The 17,872-nt window shown below is 34.9% G+C and overlaps 3 protein-coding genes across 6 annotated transcripts; 2 read left to right on the top strand and 1 right to left on the bottom strand.

The window, feature by feature from the left end:
- Positions 1-2,599: 2,599 nt before the first annotated feature.
- LOC108209870 (large ribosomal subunit protein eL22z) lies at positions 2,600-4,512 on the bottom strand. The gene is made up of 3 exons (XM_017381051.2): positions 4,410-4,512; positions 4,073-4,314; positions 2,600-2,952 (listed from the first exon to the last, which is right to left on the bottom strand). The coding sequence occupies exons 2-3, from the start codon at positions 4,297-4,299 to the stop codon at positions 2,808-2,810; spliced, it is 372 nt and encodes a 123-aa protein (XP_017236540.1). The 5' UTR covers positions 4,300-4,314; positions 4,410-4,512; the 3' UTR covers positions 2,600-2,807.
- Positions 4,513-5,490: 978 nt separating this feature from the next.
- On the top strand, positions 5,491-9,232 carry LOC108209869 (caffeoylshikimate esterase). Of its 4 annotated transcripts, XM_017381046.2 has the most exons (8): positions 5,491-5,839; positions 5,936-6,026; positions 6,121-6,153; positions 7,031-7,177; positions 7,520-7,650; positions 7,825-7,962; positions 8,068-8,166; positions 8,687-9,232. In XM_017381046.2, exons 1-8 carry the CDS (start codon positions 5,819-5,821, stop codon positions 9,077-9,079), a joined length of 1,053 nt encoding a protein of 350 aa, XP_017236535.1. In that variant the 5' UTR covers positions 5,491-5,818; the 3' UTR covers positions 9,080-9,232. The 4 variants fall into 4 exon arrangements, with proteins under 4 accessions (XP_017236535.1, XP_017236537.1, XP_017236538.1 ...); XM_017381048.2 differs by lacking the exon at positions 5,491-5,839 and having other exon boundaries at positions 6,114-6,153; XM_017381049.2 differs by lacking the exon at positions 5,491-5,839 and having other exon boundaries at positions 7,525-7,650.
- A 2,462-nt stretch (positions 9,233-11,694) lies between these two features.
- LOC108206593 (uncharacterized) lies at positions 11,695-16,347 on the top strand. The gene is made up of 7 exons (XM_017376945.2): positions 11,695-11,815; positions 11,988-12,020; positions 12,818-12,842; positions 14,313-14,387; positions 14,529-14,633; positions 14,734-14,851; positions 16,106-16,347. The coding sequence occupies exons 2-6, from the start codon at positions 12,016-12,018 to the stop codon at positions 14,848-14,850; spliced, it is 327 nt and encodes a 108-aa protein (XP_017232434.1). The 5' UTR covers positions 11,695-11,815; positions 11,988-12,015; the 3' UTR covers position 14,851; positions 16,106-16,347.
- Positions 16,348-17,872: the final 1,525 nt, after the last annotated feature.

The raw sequence follows: 17,872 nt of genomic DNA on the forward strand, positions 1-17,872 counted from the left end.
ATCCTATAAACTCTGCGACGTACAATCCATTAAAATCCCTATACCAAAAACATCCATTAAAATCCCAATCGAATACACCCCCGTTAAACTACACTGAAGAATGCCACAAAATCCATCATTTTATGAAATCCAAAAAAATCCAGCATTTGAATATCATCGGATTTTAATGGATTTTAAACAATCTCAATTGAATACCATCGGATTTTGAAGAATATTTTAAAATCCCAATTGAATACCACCAGATTTTGTAGCATAATTTAAAATCCCAATTGAATACCTCAAGATTTTAACGGATTCGAAACAATCCCAATCAAATACCCTCATATTTCAAGAATGAAAAAAAAATGCTTCAAAATCAGAATCCAATACACCCCGCTTGATTTGAATTATGTCGATTTCATGTGTGTCTCTTTATTGTTTTCGTGGTTTTGTTTTAGTTTTTTGTTATAATTGTTTTTAAGTGTGTATATGTGTGTGCGTCTTTTTTCGGTTTGTCTAGTGTGTGGCCATGGGCACATGCTAAGCGCGGAAGTTTTTGTATTTGGAAGATTTTGATTGGTGTATTTGCAGGGGGGTCCACCATTATCAAGAGATATGAACCAATCAAAATGATCTAAGCACAAAATTTTTTGCGCTTAGCATGTGCACATGGGCACACCATAGAAAAACCGTACTTTTTTTTATTGATTATTGTTTTATTTTTTTTGAGAAGATATCAAATTTATCAAATCTTCAAACTCTCAGATAACAGTGTCTCCGACAAATAAATTAGAGGAGATGGAATTACAATGAAACTATTCAGCTCACAAGGAATTCTATCAGTACTATGCGTGACCTTGTTAACTTACTTTCTAACAAAATTAATCGAGAGTCGAGCATTACATCTCAGTATATCACTGCATTGATGCATTAGATCACCAAGCTTCAGTGAATTTTCCTAACCATGCTTTACTGCTTGAACACTTAGCAATGAGTCGCTCTCAATCACCACTTCACCATCTGCAACTTCCTGAATCCTGAGCCCATAAAGTAGCCTGTCATTTCAACTTCCATAACCGGGATCGAACCTGCACACCTCATTGTATCTTCTGAAATGTAGTGTCCTTGATGATTTCTGAGAATCATTCCTATTGCGAACGAGTTTTGTCCTTTAACTATTGATGCATCTACATTGATTTTTAGCAACCTATCTCTAGAGATTGCCATTTAAGAACATTTGGTTGACATCTCACAAACTAGTTGTAAACGAGAATTTCCTATTGGCTAACTGCCACTCTATAATCAGTTTCCCATTCCAAGACATGACTGAAATATGTGTCGGAAGAAATAACGAGCAACTTCACCGACTTACAGACAGACTGACTTGAAGAGTGACATCGACTTAAAGACCGACTTGGAGAGTGTCATGGGGAGCTGTTCCAGATTTTCTACTTGCTACTGGATCAGTTTTTTCGGGAGGAAGTCATCGATACCAGTCTTCCAGAGCCATTGCTTGCACTGGCTCAGTTTTTTATCAAAGGAAGTCATCAATGCTAGTCCTCCGCAGCCATTCGAGAACTAATGTGTTAAATACAATTGTAACCATATCTAGTTTCCCTGAGCAGATTTAACCACTACCATATCTAGTTTCCTGAGCAGATTTAACCATATCTAGTTTCACTAAACAGCTTTTAGTTCCCTGTCATGTTGGTGACTAAGAGTCTGTTTGCCTAGGACTAAAGCCCGGGTTTTAGGTCATTTCTAACTTTAAACTGAAAAATATTTGTTTGTGTAATAAGTTAGAAATCGACTTAAAGTCAAAAATAAGCTAGAAACTGACATAAAGCCAGAAGTTAGTTTGAAGTATTTTTTCCGGTGATTTGATTTTTTTATAATAATTTCTCATAAATCGTAAGTTACCCACAAATCACTTTTATTTTTATTATTATATTTTTAGTAACTCATAAGTCATTATTAAGTCAAAATTACTCAAACAGATAATTTGAACTACGACTTATCACACAAGTCATGTTAAGAAGTTATAAGCTCATCCAAACAGCCTCTAAGATAATGGACTATTAGTGTTTTCTAGGGTTGTTATTTGAGTTGAGCAAGCCAAGTTTCGAGCCGAGCCTAATTCGAGTCAAGTTTAATCGAGTCGAGCCGACTCGTTTAGCTAATCAAGCCTAAATCTCTGCCCAAACTCGACTTGTTTAATTTAACGAGTCGTGTCGAGTTAGCTCATTTAGCTAAACGAGTCAGTTTTAACGAATCCAACGAGCCAGCTTGTATAATTTAACACTTAATCGAGTCTAAGCCTCTATTTGAACTTGACTCGCTAAATTAATCGAGCCATAACCTTTGCTCGAATTCGGCTCATTTAATAAGTCAAGTCTAGCCCAGTTATACGAGTTCAAACCCGACGAGCTACCCAACTCGCATTACATCTCTAGTGTTTTCAGTATATATCTCTAGTGTTTTCAGTATAGTTTTAAAACTATAGGGTTTGCTTTTAACTCGAGAGACGTCCACCTTAGGATGGTTGTATCACTTGTGTTATAATGCATATTCGCTTTGCAAAAAACAAACTGTAAAATACCCTGGTTCACATATCCAAAAGGAGAGTAAGAACAGTACTTGATATACTTGTAATAGATAATCAACAAGATTAAAGTATTCATCTCATGTGACAACAAAAATATCTCATTGGAAAACAAAATTCTAAGATATCCAAAACACTGACATCAGATACTGATAGTTCTAACAAGAATCCAATAAGGAAAATTCAACGTTTAAATAGGGGAGACAGCAGAACTACATTAGACAGTTCAGTCCTCTTCCTCTCCCTCATTCTCAGCAATGTTAAAGTACCGCAGCTCATAAACATTTCGGTCTTTGTTGGAAGCAATCACACGCAACCAATCTCTGACATTGTTCTTCTTCAAATACTTTTTTGTCAAATATTTAAGATACCTATAAAGACCAGAAGGAAAAGGTAAACAATCTGTCATTGTATTTTCTACCTTCAGTACTGATAATTAAAGTAGCAGTCAAGATTTCAGCTAAAAGGTGAACTTCCTCATTAGATTGCATAGCTACCGGAAAGGAGTAACAAGTAACAACTGATACATTGAAGTAGTCAACAGACTGCTATACACCATGCAACTTTAGCCTAAATAAATCATAGAGGGATAACATCTAGTAACAATTGTAGATTCAACACATAACAGATACTAGTATAATAATACTATAATATTGCAACAACACATCTTCCATATAATATCAACTACATCAGAAACCAAACCTGTATACTCAGATTCAGTAACGGATCTAGGATTTACACTTAGTGGGGACAAAAATATGAAGTGAAAAATTTGTGTCATGGAAAATCAAATATAAACTACTAAACAATGTGTAAACTACTTGAGTTTTTCTATAAAAACCCAAGTATACATGCTAAGCACAAGAAATTAAACACAAATGAAATAAAGTATAGAAAAAGAAGGCAGCGAGAGTTAAACACAGGTCATGTAGGTGGCAGAACAATACCTCCACCATGAGGGCAAGGCTATGCATTTTATAAATTCATACTATAATATACAAATATATTTGAAATCACAGGGGCAAGTAAACCCGCTACCCCATGCCAACTCCATCCCTGCTTGGATGTATAATTTGATGGAAGTTGGTTACATAATTTACTATCAAGGTTAAACTAGCAAAAGAAACCAAATAAATAAAATAAAATCATCGATTCAAAATTTGCATTAAGACAGTACATGAACCAACAACCTAAGAGCTACTACACAATTTCCCCTACCACGACGAGCACAAATGCAAATCACGAAATGACATATACCGGAGCTAAATATCGATACCTTTAATTTCATACCATCATCCATCATACAAAGAAATTATAAATAACTGCAAACAAATTTTCATGCATATATATAAACAGAATTCTAGCAATTTAATAAGCACCTACATTTCATCTCAACTAATAGCTTCGCACTAAAAAATTTAATTCATTTATCGAAAGTAAAAATACAATATCTCGGAACCGAAAAAATGAAAAGAGTAAAAATGAAATAACCTTTTGGAGAAGTTAGCGTCAGAAGTGACGGTGATCTTGCTCTTCTCACGAACAACAGTAACAGAATCGCCGAGAGCTCCGGCTTTTCCGCCGACCTTGATTCTCTCCTGAAGAAATTTCTCGAGAGAAGCGATGTCCATGATTTTATCTTCAACTGGCTTTCCACAGTCGATGACGAAGCTCGTCCCCTTCTTCTTACCACCCTTGGCCGCGGTAACTTTGCTCATCTTTACTGCTGTTCTCTGTGTGTTATATATAGAGTTAAGTAATGGTTAACACGAGCTGAATTACAGATTATATGTGTGTGTGACTGTGTGCAGATGGAGAAGATGATTACCTGTGTCAAGCGGCTCAAACTGAATGGAGAGATTACCTGTGTATGAATCTTGGTTTTAGGGTTTTGATTTGGTTTTAATTGGGTTGGGTTCGAAAAACAGTCCTGATAGGTGATGGGCTGAAGCCCAATTATTTACAGTATTGTGAATTGACCCAAAAGTCTCGATTGTCACGCCTCGATTTGATTTCAAACGGTGAATTTTTCTTTTACAAATCTGTCCTACATGGTCTAAACGGTAAAAAAAAAAAAAAAACTTACCAAGTAGAAGAAATTAAATCCGGTGTGTGTTTTATTTATCGTTCTGCGAATAGTGTGGCGAATGAAATAGCAAAAACTGTCTATTCTGTGTAAGGCGTTTGTGAGTGGTTTGATAACCCTCCTGTGTATATTAAATATGTACCAGACAAAGAAATGATTTGATGAATGCAAGTACTAATCTATTCAAAAAATAAACACCTAAACTTTTTTTTTTTTGAAACGAATAAACACCTAAACTTGATTTAAAATTGTACAAAAAAGTTTCACGCTTTTTTTTCTTTTTCTTTTACATTATACATCAAAAATGTTTAGCGGCCCGCAATGGTTGGTTCAGCTGGTTAAAAAGGGGACAAGTATCCTCTTGGTCACAGCTTCAACTCCCGAAAGGAGCAGAATTTGTGATTATGCATCCTGGATCAGAGCCTGTCGCGCTTAGGTGCGGTTTACCTTGGTTCACATAGTTTGCAGGCTATTGCGTGAGCTCGTGGGTTTACCCGGTGCGCACCCGAAAGGTAGCGGCTGCGGGTTCCTACGTTTAAAAAAAAATGTGTTTAGTAAAAATTACTCTATTATATGAAACCATAATAGTTTAAAATTAATGTATATTTAGTTATTTAAATTAATCCCGGCTAATAATTAATTGCTAGAAGGTTCGGACCGTCCTGCCACGCCAAGGCCCTAGCCAAGAGTCAGGCCAGAACTTTGCTATTCAAATAAATTTATGTCCAAAAAAACCCCTCATTTTCACATCATTTTCCTTCAAAAAAAATTAAGTAAACTAACTTCTAAATCTGACAAGCAATATTCTTCACTTCAAATGGCACAAACAGGCTCCTCATCACTCTGGATGAAATATGAATGCTGCATGCAAATGCAAGTACCCATCACTTCAGTAATGACATTACTTCATGACTCATGTATCGCCCTGTTAACCAACAAATCAATAACTCCAAATCTCAATTAATGTCAACATTCATTTCTTTGTCCTCTTAAATTTAACCTATCACTTCAATTCTCACCCAAGGCCACAAGTCCAAAAATAAATCACAGCTACAAGTATCCTCAAATCTTTCTGCCTTTTCTCTCTTCCTGCCTGCAGTGACATAGACTAGTCTATTGGCCTTTGGGTTCTGTTTTTCTTGAGTTCAAAAATGGATGTGGAATACTATGGGGTAGAGTTTTTTATTGTTGCATTCATTATAAGTAATGTGATCCACAGCTGGATTAGCATGAATGCATATATGATGATTATGCTTATGTTCTTTTAGGAATATGTAAGGAATTCCAGAGGAGTCTGGCTTTTTACTTGCAGATGGCTGCCTTTATCTCCACCAAAAGCTCTTGTTTTTCTTTGCCATGGTTTGCATTCTCTATTCTCTTCTTGTGTTGAACAAGTTTCGCATTTTTTTTAAGCTCTACTAATTTCATTCTTTTATATTTGACGAGGCTGAAGGGTATGGCATGGAATGCAGTGATTTCATGAGAGGTAGATATATGCCTTAACTTGTCTTCCGGATTCAAGTTAACTTTTCCTGTAATATTGCCTCCACTGATTTGCTTAATCTACTGAAGCCTCTCTTACTCTCTGTGTGAGAGAGAAAGAGGGAGGGGGGGGGGGGGGGGGGGGGTATGAGAGTGAGAGAGGGAGGGAGGGAATGAGAGAGAGAGGATGGGGGGGGGGGGGGGGTTATGTAGGTTTTGTTCATAGTTTTAGTAACGAACTCCATGACCTAAACTGGTTCTTGTTCGTCTGAAATTGAAAACCTTATCCTTAAGGAGTGCATTGACAATGTGCAATGTGTCCAGTTCACCTAGCAATCAGCTTAGCTATCTGTCTTTCTAACTATAATTAAAACTTAAATAGTGATTTAACAACTCCAACATATCGTGTAGCTAGACCAAATTTTAGCCAGTCACTTCTCTGCTTCAATATATCGTCTTCATCTCCTGTTCATCTTTCTCTTTCGAAAATATGTAAATAAAAAAAATATATTACATATCTAGCATTGGTGGAGAAAAGCATTTTAGCTGGTATTGCCGGAAATGCTCTTAACTTTATTCAAGTATGATTGTCTGAGGAAGAGATAAAGTATTACCAGTGTAACAACTACCGAGTCACTGGCGTAGTAAAGTGGTTGGTGTGAGGCTTTTATATCTTACCTGTAACAATAAATTTATCATCTTCAACTTGCAAATTCTGACATATATTGTTGATAATATTCACTAAAACCATAATTTACTTAAAATCACATTTCAATCTTTACATATTAGTCTATACCTATGTTTATGAGTTAACTAATCGGTCTCTCCAGATATAAATTGTGTGTGCAGCGCAACTAATCACACTGTTTACAAAATTTAAGGTTGTGGGACAAGGCTGGCTAAGTATGGGTACGCTGTTGTGGGGATCGATTATGAGGGACATGGACAATCCAGGGGACCTCGTTGTTACATCAAGAAGTTTGAGAACATTGTCAACGACTGCAGCGACTTCTTCAAATCTGTCTGTGGTAAGCTACACAAACGATTATTTCATCATAAATTTTATATATCACAGCCAATTTAAGTGACTGCAGTTCTTGCTTTTAACTATTGCATATTCTTAAACTGTAATCTACATGATGTTTCTTTAAGTTTGATTTGGAAGAATCAAATGTTGATTAAGTTACCAGCTTAATGTTGCTTATTATAAATCGTAGTAGATTCACAATGCACTCTGTAAAAGCAGTCCCAGATAATTGACTGAAATAACAAAAGATTAATTCTAGTTAATCAAAAAGTAAAATCCCATATTAGAATACATAAATATCTAATTGAAAACGCATGGTGAAAACTGTTCGTATGTACACCAGCGCAGAAAGAGTACAAAGATAAGAAACGATTCTTGTATGGAGAGTCGATGGGTGGAGCTGTTGCTCTACTTCTTCATAAAAAGGATCCTGCTTTCTGGCACGGGGCAGTTCTCGTGGCTCCAATGTGCAAGGTCAGTGCTGTATTACAATTTTCTTGTTACTGTAGTGTAACGATATAATTAATACTGCAGTTTACTCTTTTAATTTCTATTAATGACATTTTCAAAAAAAAAAAAAAATCTATTAATGACAGTTGTTATGGTTATTTCATATTTGATTAACATCAATGAACAATATGTTTTCAGATATCGGAAAAGGTTAAGCCACATCCGGTGGTAGTGAGCATGTTGACTACTCTAGAAGACGTTATACCCAAGTGGAAAATAGTTCCCACGAAGGATGTTATCGACGCAGCTTTCAAGGACCCTGTCAAGCGAGAAGAGGTCAAAACTTGTACTATAACTGATAACAAACGTGACAAATTGCAAAATTCTAAAGAGTAGCTTGGTACTTGCAAACCTTTGATCCATTTTTCCCTTAATGTGCAGATACGTGGTAATAGACTTATTTACCAGGACAAACCCCGACTGAAAACAGCTCTAGAAATGCTCCGGACTAGCATGGATCTTGAGGATAGCTTAAGCCAGGTCCTCATCACTATGATCCTCTTTTATTGTAGTAGTTAATAGTAAAATAAACAAGTCTATAATATTTCCTTGGGTGAATGCCTCGAGTGCAAGTGATATACCCATAGTTAATTCTGTTCACATTCCCATTACCGTGTTGAATTCTCATGATCCAAGATCCAACGGACACCATAGCAAATTCATGTATGAGGCAAAACAGTGATGACTCAACCAAAGGCAGAGGATCTGTATTTGTTCATTTATTATCACAACCATATCCTCTAGAAGTAGTTTGAAGACTTTACTCTATAAATGTGAGTGTGACCACCACCGGAAACCAACTACATTCTGCATTTACTACAAAGATTGTGTTTTGGGGACTACAGTATTGGCAAGCATGAGACTGTGTTTCCCAGTTATCAGCCTTTGCCATTACTTCGATTTTTACTTTAATTTAATATATCACCTACCCTTTAAACTTTACGACACATATTATTAAGCAAGTCTGACTGGTACTACTAAATATATGGCTTATTGGCAGGTGACGATACCATTTTTTGTGCTGCACGGGGAAGCAGATACAGTAACTGATCCAGATGTAAGTCGAGCATTGTACGAGTTAGCCAGTAGTGTTGACAAAACCATAAAACTGTATCCAGGAATGTGGCACGGCTTGACAGCAGGCGAGACGGATAATAACATTGAGACTGTATTTAAAGACATCACAGCCTGGTTAGACAAAAGGTCTGGAGATGATCTCCCGGCTTTCCTAGCAGATAATTTACAAGAAGGTTCTGGCCATGAAAATGGCATCACAGCTAAATCGCCCAGAAGTATAGCTCGACAGAAATCGCAGAAGAAGCGGTTGGGTGGAATATATCTGTGTGGGCTGAAAGGAAGTCAAATGCACCATAACTCCCCGGTGCAGATTTAGCATGGGCATATTTGTTTTGCGTTTTGTTATGTCAAGTTGTGAGAACAGAAACATACTGCCTATGTCATCTGTTACCTGTATAATACCATAATAAGCGGCATAATTAGCTAAATTAATCGTATTTTAAGAAGAAAAAACTCTTCCGATCTGCAACATGTCCGACTTAGTGCAAGACAAAGTATCTAGTGCAAGACAAAATATTCGGTGTGATATATATGTAAGTATTTTGGCTCGTGATTCTGTAAACGTAGTACTCATTTTTGTCACATAACCTCCTTCACTGAATGATTGAATGTTCTTCCAAAACCAAAGTTCTATAACTCTCAAAATCTTTATAAATCATGAGACGGAGGCTCAACCATTCTAATACACCGTCTCCAATTCTTCTTATGTAATGTCATATCCTCGTGAGATTTAAGACTCCCATGTCCAATCCGCTCATATTCGACAATGCCGACCATTCTTTTTCTTACCCTGAATTTTTTGCCCCGAATCTGTGTAATTATTGCAGATATGGAGAGGGTAAGATGTATAATTCCTAGAAGACCCCAGCTTATATGTGCATGTGTACAACATGTGTATTATTCTTATATCATTAAATAAATTGTTTAAAACAGTGGTAGTGATAGAAGAAATCACCATCATTATCCTTTTAAGTTATCATAAAACTAATAGAAGATAAATAATATTTTTTCTTTATAAATGAACAAATAAAAAATATTAAATATATAATTGCTAATTAGTTAAAAAGTTAAAAAAAGTAAAACTACTGTTAATAACATATATTAATATTAAAAAAATTTGGAGCTGGATATGATGTTAGCAACAATATCAAATATATGAAAAATTGTCTTTAAAGCCATCTAAGAAGAAGGTGTAGCTCCTGATCTTAACAAAAAATTTAAAGGTAGAAATAAAATATATGTTTTGAACTTGAAAAAGTAAGGTTAATTCCACTTCATGTCAGAACCAATATTAGGACATAGGCACATCAATTATGGGCAACTAAAATTACCGTGCATAGAATTCTTCAAATGCACTGAAATCATTTTTAACTCTTTCAGACTTGAAAGTAAAAGTTAAATTTGTCTTACACCATATTGAACGATCAACATTCTACACACATATATGTAGGCATGTTTCATATAGTTCATATAGACGAGAAATTGTTCTATACGACAATACAAACTTATACCTCCTACCAATCCTACCAAGTGGACATGAACCACATCAAACATCTAAATCAAAAGATTTATAACCAAAATAATGTTCATGAGTGCGGTAGCCAGGCCTCGGTATTTATCACGATGGGTTATGTTTATTGAATAAAAAATAAGAATTTTTTCTTTTATAACAGAACCAGCAGTTAGGTCAAGTAAGAATAAAGTTGAAGATGTCATGCAACATAAGGCTATCGCAAGTATTGATAAATTTGTGGTTAAACAATGTTCGAGTGAGAAAATCATTCATGCTATCACGTCACTTTAGCAAATTAGCATGCTAATACTCTTGATTTAAACATCAACGTTTTTGGATTTTTTTTCCAAATAATACAAGGACTGCAATATGAAAAGACATCAAAAGTGTTTGTCAACTAGTTGATGCAGTTGTTAAAGCTTACGAAGAAGTTACTCATACGACACAAACGATCAAGATTCAAGATCAAATAAGCTAATATCTTGACGTTCAAAACAAATTGAGATTTTCAAGCCACCAAATCTTTAACATGATTAAGTACGGAATTGAGAAGTACTTGCAGAAGATCCAACAACTGGATGAACTTACAGAAATGAGCCCTCTGGATTCGCAACCGATGCTTTTCACCTTCGGCGTGTTGTTAATGTCTACAACAAAAATGTTAAACAAAGTTTCATACTAATAAATAAATTTGTAAAATAATAATATAAACAATAAGATTTTATAATTACATAATTTTTTATTTTGGATACACTAAAAGAAAATCGTAAAGAAACCAAAGATCGGAGGGAGCAATTGTGACTTGTAAGTAGGCATGGTAATTTGACACGTAACACGCTAACACGAAATGAAACGACACGAAAAAAATGGATATGAGTTTTGATTTTCGATACACGAAACACGAAAGTACACAAACACGAAATTACATGATAGATTTTGTGTCAGATATGGGTTTTTATTTTGGGTACACGAAATACACGAAATATTTGTACATAGATTTCATTATATATATGTTATAATATATTATATATATAATTGTGTTAAATAAATATATATTTATATGTATATGTAGATACATATTATAGATAAATTAATAAATTTGTAGATAATTGTATGTGAGCATAAATATGTCATTTATATTTAGTAAAATCATACTGGAAAAATATATATTAAAGCTATTTTTTGATTAAAAATATATTAATATTTTTATATATAATGTACACGAAAAATACACGAAACGTTTCAGATCGGATACAAATTTCAAATTAGATACACAAAATTGATAACGGGCGGACTTTGAGTACACGAAACATGGAAATACACGAAATAAAAATATACGAAACGAAACGATTTCCACCCTGGTCAAGCGAAAATCTTGGGAAAAAAACGGAGAAATTTGGTTTCCACATATGTTGGGCTCTCAGAATTTAGAAGCCCATATGAGTTTTGAATATATCCGGTCTTTCAGCCTATTTCTGGTGTTCAAGTTTAGAGCGCAAAGTTCCGAAGCACTCCACAAGATCTCCACGCTCAACAAAGGTACTAAACCCTAACTATCATATCCTCTGTTGATACATCTTGTTACACATCGAATGTTATTGCTTTTAATTCAACCTCGTTTATAAGGTTGTCAGCGGACGTTCATTTTCTGTCCTCTTGCTTTTTAGGGTTTTGACGGTGCAATTAACGTTAATTCGTTTTCGTTTTGCAGGTTTCGTTTCTTTTTTCTGCCATCAAAGATGAGGTACGTCTGTTTATCAATAACGCACTATTGTTAAATAGTAATTAAGTGTGAATAGGTTTCGTTAAATTTGTTATATCGTTCATAATTTTTTAGGGATTTTTTGGATATGCATTGGTGTTAATAAGCCTAATGTAGAGTCGGGGACCTCGGGACGGGTGTTTCGACAATTTAGTGATCTGGATATTTGAGATAGGATAGTTTTGTAGCTCTGATCAAGATAGTTTCATATTGTCATTCAACAGCTATAGTCACACACACACACACACACACTCCCCCTAGTTATTTAGACATTAAACAACAAATTTGACATGATCTAATTTTACGTGACTTAATTCTTTTGGTCAATGTACGTGTTTGATGTTTTATAATTGGCAACAGGGTGAATATAATTGATCAGGGAAAATTATATTGGATAATGTATTGTACAATTAGCCACCACAATTTATAAACGAGCATCATTTATTGGAGGATGTATCTATATCATTGTAGTTCTATATCAGGGTGAGGTCTCTTTTTGATGGTCAAAGTGTCTGAATTTAGTCTAGTGGCCTGACCCTAAATCATCTGATTGTCCAAGGTCCAGCATTATAGGATGATAATATTAGAATACTTAGGTCACCAGGACCATTTGTGGTCAGGGGATTATAAGACTGAAGATGTTTGTAGTTATGATAAATTGATGACTGTTTGCAGGTTAAATTGTTTTTTCTGTATGAATTTACTATGAATGCATCTAATTGTTATTCTATTTCGTGATTATGTTTAATAATGATTTTAAATTTTTTCTTGCCTTGCAGTCGACCAATGGATGAGGATGTTCCTGTAAGTTCTCTCACTAAATAATTATGTTAATCCTTTATCCTTGAATTATGATTGTAGTAATGTTTAGATCTGTGGTATCTCAGGACTATGTTATTGTTGCCTCCTTGCTATATTGTTTGCAAGCCTTATCTTAGTGTGCATGGTACAACTTGCAAGCAAAGCGTTGAAGTTTTTTGGTAATATTTTAATATACACGCATTTTTTATGTACAACTATAAAATGCATGCCATTGTAACGTAAACTTTAGTAGGTTGCCATCACATAATAATTAATAATCGTAGTGGCAAGCTTAAGGAACAATTTTGTATTTCTATATCAACAGGCAGTCCCCACTATAATGTTGTAGCTTTCTGCTCCTCTTTCTTCTCTTTATACAGTTGATCTAGCACCTCTCCATCTTCAATCAGTATTTACACTGCTAAAACACATAATATACACAGATTATCATGTTCGTATGATTTGCTGAAGGAAATGATTATATCTTGTTAAAAGCTTGGTGTTTGGTGCATTGCCTAGATCTTATGAACTAGCTGTAATTCCATGTGATCTCTTTATATTTTGAGAAAAAAATGATTGAAGATGGGGAAGACAAATCAGTCTTAGGTATATTGATGAAGTTGTGGTAGCTCAGCATCTTACCCAAGATCAGATCAAAATGCAACATAGCTTGTGTTTTCCATTGTTTCCCCTTCTTGATGTTATTATTGTTGCAAATTTAAAATTTTATCGGAGAATTGACACACCCTTTGTCCTCCATCTTTAGAAACAACCCAAAGTAGATGGGGAAAAAGGTCAATTAAGTGCAGGACATGTGATTTATCAACTCTATCATAGTACCAGTTTATCAGAGTCTGCACTTACGTTCCTTGTATAAAAACACTTCACTTTTTGTACCTTTTACTCAATCCATGATGCATAATTCGCTCTCGTCCCTGCTACTATCCAACCTAATCTGCTGCTTATTATAAGAGAACAGGACAAAGCAAGGCATGCTATATCATGCATGACATAGCACCAACTGGTCAGCAGGAAATCTTAGTAACCGTAGCATGGAAAACCTTTGTATCTCTACAATAGAGGCAGTCCTGTGGCGTAATGCAAGCAATATACAGATTTCGTATATAAAAAATATTTTTTTTCTTTTTCAATTTGATGCTGCCTTGATCTTTCTCAATTTTCAAAAACTATGTTTTCTTTCATTTGATTGTTATCTGCTTTTCTATGTACTTGATCTATTTATCCAGAAAAGTGAAACCTAGGAATAATTAGTTTGTACCACATGGCCGTCTACTTATGCCTTATGGTATATCAGTGGTTTGAGTATATTGTGTTTTAATTGTACATTTGTGTATGAAGGTTTATATCCTTTGTTACGTGAGAATTATGTTGGTAATACAGTACAAGGGTTCTTATTGTTTGTGTATGCTTTTGAGTTCAATTATATCTTAAATGTTTTACTTAACTTTATAGGCAAAGAATGAGGAAGAGGAGTTCAACACAGGTCCACTTTCAGTACTGATGATGAGTGTTAAAAATAACACACAGGTATTGATTTTTCTCTTGCTGTCCGCTTTTGGGGCTCATTAAATGAGATAACAGCAAATTGAGATATATTACTTAGTGGTATCTACAATTTCAGATTTTTTTAATGCTTTGGTTAATTGCCTTTTCATTGTGTCTGTTCAGGTTCTTATCAACTGCCGTAACAACAAAAAGCTTCTTGGTCGTGTAAGAGCTTTTGACCGACACTGCAACATGGTGCTAGAAAATGTTAGGGAGATGTGGACAGAGGTTTGTTTTTTTACATTAGATGAATTGAGTAGTTATATTCATTTGGATATGCATATACAAAATTAGATTTCATTAACATATGCTCATTTTTTACACTCAGCTTCCAAAGGCTGGTAAAGGCAAGAAGAAATCTCTTCCAGTTAACAAAGACAGGTTTATTAGCAAGATGTTTCTTCGGGGCGATTCAGTGATCATTGTCCTCAGGAACCCTAAGTGAGGTATTTATCCTTTACAATCTAGACAAAGAAATACTTCTATATTTGAATTAATATATTTCTTTGTTATCTGTCGTTTGCTGATGATTATGTGTCTATAGTGTTGGTCATTGATTTCTTCCTCTAATTTAATTGCCATATGTGGTGATTTATTATAATGTTGATGCAATTCCTTTATATATTCCGTTGTGAAAATTAATGAAGTATGCGTAGGGGTCGTAACCAATATAATCCCAACTCTTGCACACTTTTCACATGGAGTTCCTTTCTCTCTTTTTTTCTTTCTAAATAGCTTCTTTTCTTTTTTAATATACATCTTCCACCTGAGGGCCTGCCATGCCTGAACATAAATCAGATTATATTTCAATGTAAACTTTTAATTTCAAGTGACTAGTTACATAGATCAATTTTGATTAGTAACTTTCTTGACTCATTTTATGACGGGATAAGTTTTGTTGCACTAAGTTAACTTGGCTTTGATTTATTTGTAATAAATCAGTGTTTCGCTGTGTAGCTCAAAAAGTCTCTACTTCTCCATTGTGTTGCCTTTTTAGACTATCCAAGGTTATTGTGTTAGGCTGGGACAGTTTGCTACTAGATTTTCTCTAAGATGTGTAATTCTACTTGCCCGCATCCATAATGTTTTTCTGCAGACGGATACCATGATATAACTTACTGAATTAATATATGTATAAAGGATGGTGAAACTTTAAATAGAGATTTTGTTTCTGTTTACTTGGATGTGTTATATTTTCAACTGTCTGCTTATGCTGAACTACAAATTTTTACAGATCACTCTGTGGTGATTTTTATTGAACAGTGATCTACACTATGAGGCTGTTTTCTGGGGCTTATTGGCCCCGGTGTTAAGCCTTTTTCGACTTTAAGCTAAAAAATGTTTGTTTGTGTATAAGTCAGAAACTGACTTAAAGTTAGAAGTTGGTAGTATGTACTTTTTTGAACAACTTATTTTTTTAATAAAAATCTCATCACTCAAATAACTAACCTGTCAAATTTGTTTTTTTTGTTATATTTTTGTTAAGTCATAAGTCACCTAGAATATAAAATTATTACCCAAAATGACAATTTAAACTGCACACTTATCAAAATAAGTGACCATAAGTCATGAGCCATTATTATTTTAAGTTCACCCAAAGGGGCTCTATATCTCTGACCTTTAAGTGTATTAGACACTATTGGTAATGTTCTGTTTTATTATACTCTCTTTTAACATTGAGTTTCTCTAATGATGCACAGATAGTGGAAGCAAATCCGGAGTCTAATTCCATGGGGAGAAGATCTCAACTTGATTAGCTTCTTAGCCACAACTTAATGTTCAACTTGAGTATTATTTTAGCTTTCAAATCAGCAGTGTTTAATCACTTGTGTACGTAAAGATTAAAATCAGGAAGTAGATTTGGTTTACTCTCTTCTATTTCATACTAATGTTGGTTTCTTTGATATATTCTGATTAAGAAGAATAAAATTTGATATGCAAATTAACATGGCCATATTATGATTTTTGAGACATTCACTGAGGAATGTTAAGTCTATTATAAATTTTCCATAGACCTTGGATTTAATTTAACTGGTGAAACCATGCCAGCTCCTAACAATATTAAATCGTCCAGATTGCTTAATCTGTTGATCTGATTGTTCCTCGGTTGATATTAAAACACTATTTAGATACTGCCTTGTTATCAAGACTATTAAAAATTCATTTGTTTCTGATCAGTGGACATCAGATCATATCCCTATGTTCCACCAGAGTTGTCAGTTGAGGAACAGTGTGGCGGAGAATGAGTTGTGGGATAGATATATAGGAGTTGGGGGAGGCATAAGGCACGTTCTATGACGAGGCAAGGGTGGGTAATATGAGGGCGTTTGGATATATATATATATATAGAGAGACGAAAATGCCAAGAGCCAGGTCCAACGGCAAATGATCTTATAAGCTCAACATATTAGAAAATATGACATAGAAATAACATTCTACCAGTAGGGATTCTCCGGAGGATTCAGTTTCCCTACTCTGGAGGATTCAGTTTCCTTCCAATCGATTGTTGCAGCAAACTATCCACGACTTTATATAGTGGAAAGATATTAACTCTATATTTATTGTGTTCATGCAGGGAGCCTAAAAAACCAGCCACGCTTTAGACACCCATTCTAGACTTTTTCTTTTACGCGGAAGATAATAGTGGATAGAATGTAGCAAACAATCAATTGTTAGGGACCGTCTCCCTTCTCTAAATCATAGACATCGCAAGATATTGGTCATCCCTTATTTTCAGAGAACTCTATACTACTCTTGCAAGCATATTAAGTTCAAATTCTCCCCAAAATCCCCAATTCACAATCCCTAGAAGCCCAAAATCTGAGAACTCGATATGTATATAAGAGACCTGAGACATGCGCGATAGAACATAAAATGTTTCCCGTGAAAAGAACGGGATGTTATTTTCTCAAAAAACACAAAGTTCTCCGAGCATCAGTTTTCCTGAGGAAAACATTTTCTTTGTAATTAATCAAAGAAACACAAAAAAATTCGGAAAAATTTAATCCTTGAAAATGTTTTCCGCAAAACAAACGGAGCCCTAATTTAATCATCCGATCATTATTGAAACCTTGTAACAAATACGCCAATCTGTGGATCTCAGAGGGCATAGTCTCTAGTTCTATCTCACTTGCCATTACAGGTTTAGTACATACTAGCTAATCAACCAAGATCCACCCAATTTGCCGATGAAAGAATTTCATATGGGAGCTGAAGAGTCTGTGCACCTCAGTGATTTATATCATAAGAAAGAACAGTGTAGCCACGAATTCTACAAGTACAGCTACGAACACCGCCATAACTTGGATGAAGAACATAATTTCTCAGACCACTTTCCCATGCACAAAAGCAGTCACGCAGCCTTGACAAGTACCAACTTGTGTTGCTCATCTCGTCATTCTTTACCCTTTCCCATGAAGTATCAGTATCATTGTATACTGAAATACTGTAGGATATATGATCATCAT

The sequence above is a fragment of the Daucus carota genome, chromosome 2 (genome assembly GCF_001625215.2).
Source record: "Daucus carota subsp. sativus chromosome 2, DH1 v3.0, whole genome shotgun sequence".
Taxonomy (NCBI): domain Eukaryota; kingdom Viridiplantae; phylum Streptophyta; class Magnoliopsida; order Apiales; family Apiaceae; genus Daucus; species Daucus carota.

Bases quoted from the DNA above. Each gene is read 5' to 3' on its own strand.
- LOC108209870 (XM_017381051.2), bottom strand. From the start codon at position 4,299: ATGAGCAAAGTTACCGCGGCCAAGGGTGGTAAGAAGAAGGGGACGAGC. The intron at 2,953-4,072 runs GTTATTTCATTT...TGGTCTTTATAG, and splicing joins GACGCTAACTTCTCCAAAAG to GTATCTTAAATATTTGACAA.
- LOC108209869 (XM_017381046.2), top strand. From the start codon at position 5,819: ATGGATGTGGAATACTATGGG. The intron at 6,027-6,120 runs GTTTGCATTCTC...ACGAGGCTGAAG, and splicing joins TCTTGTTTTTCTTTGCCATG to GGTATGGCATGGAATGCAGT. The intron at 7,963-8,067 runs GTCAAAACTTGT...CTTAATGTGCAG, and splicing joins ACCCTGTCAAGCGAGAAGAG to ATACGTGGTAATAGACTTAT.
- LOC108206593 (XM_017376945.2), top strand. The intron at 12,843-14,312 runs GTAAGTTCTCTC...TTAACTTTATAG, and splicing joins CAATGGATGAGGATGTTCCT to GCAAAGAATGAGGAAGAGGA. The intron at 14,388-14,528 runs GTATTGATTTTT...GTGTCTGTTCAG, and splicing joins GTGTTAAAAATAACACACAG to GTTCTTATCAACTGCCGTAA.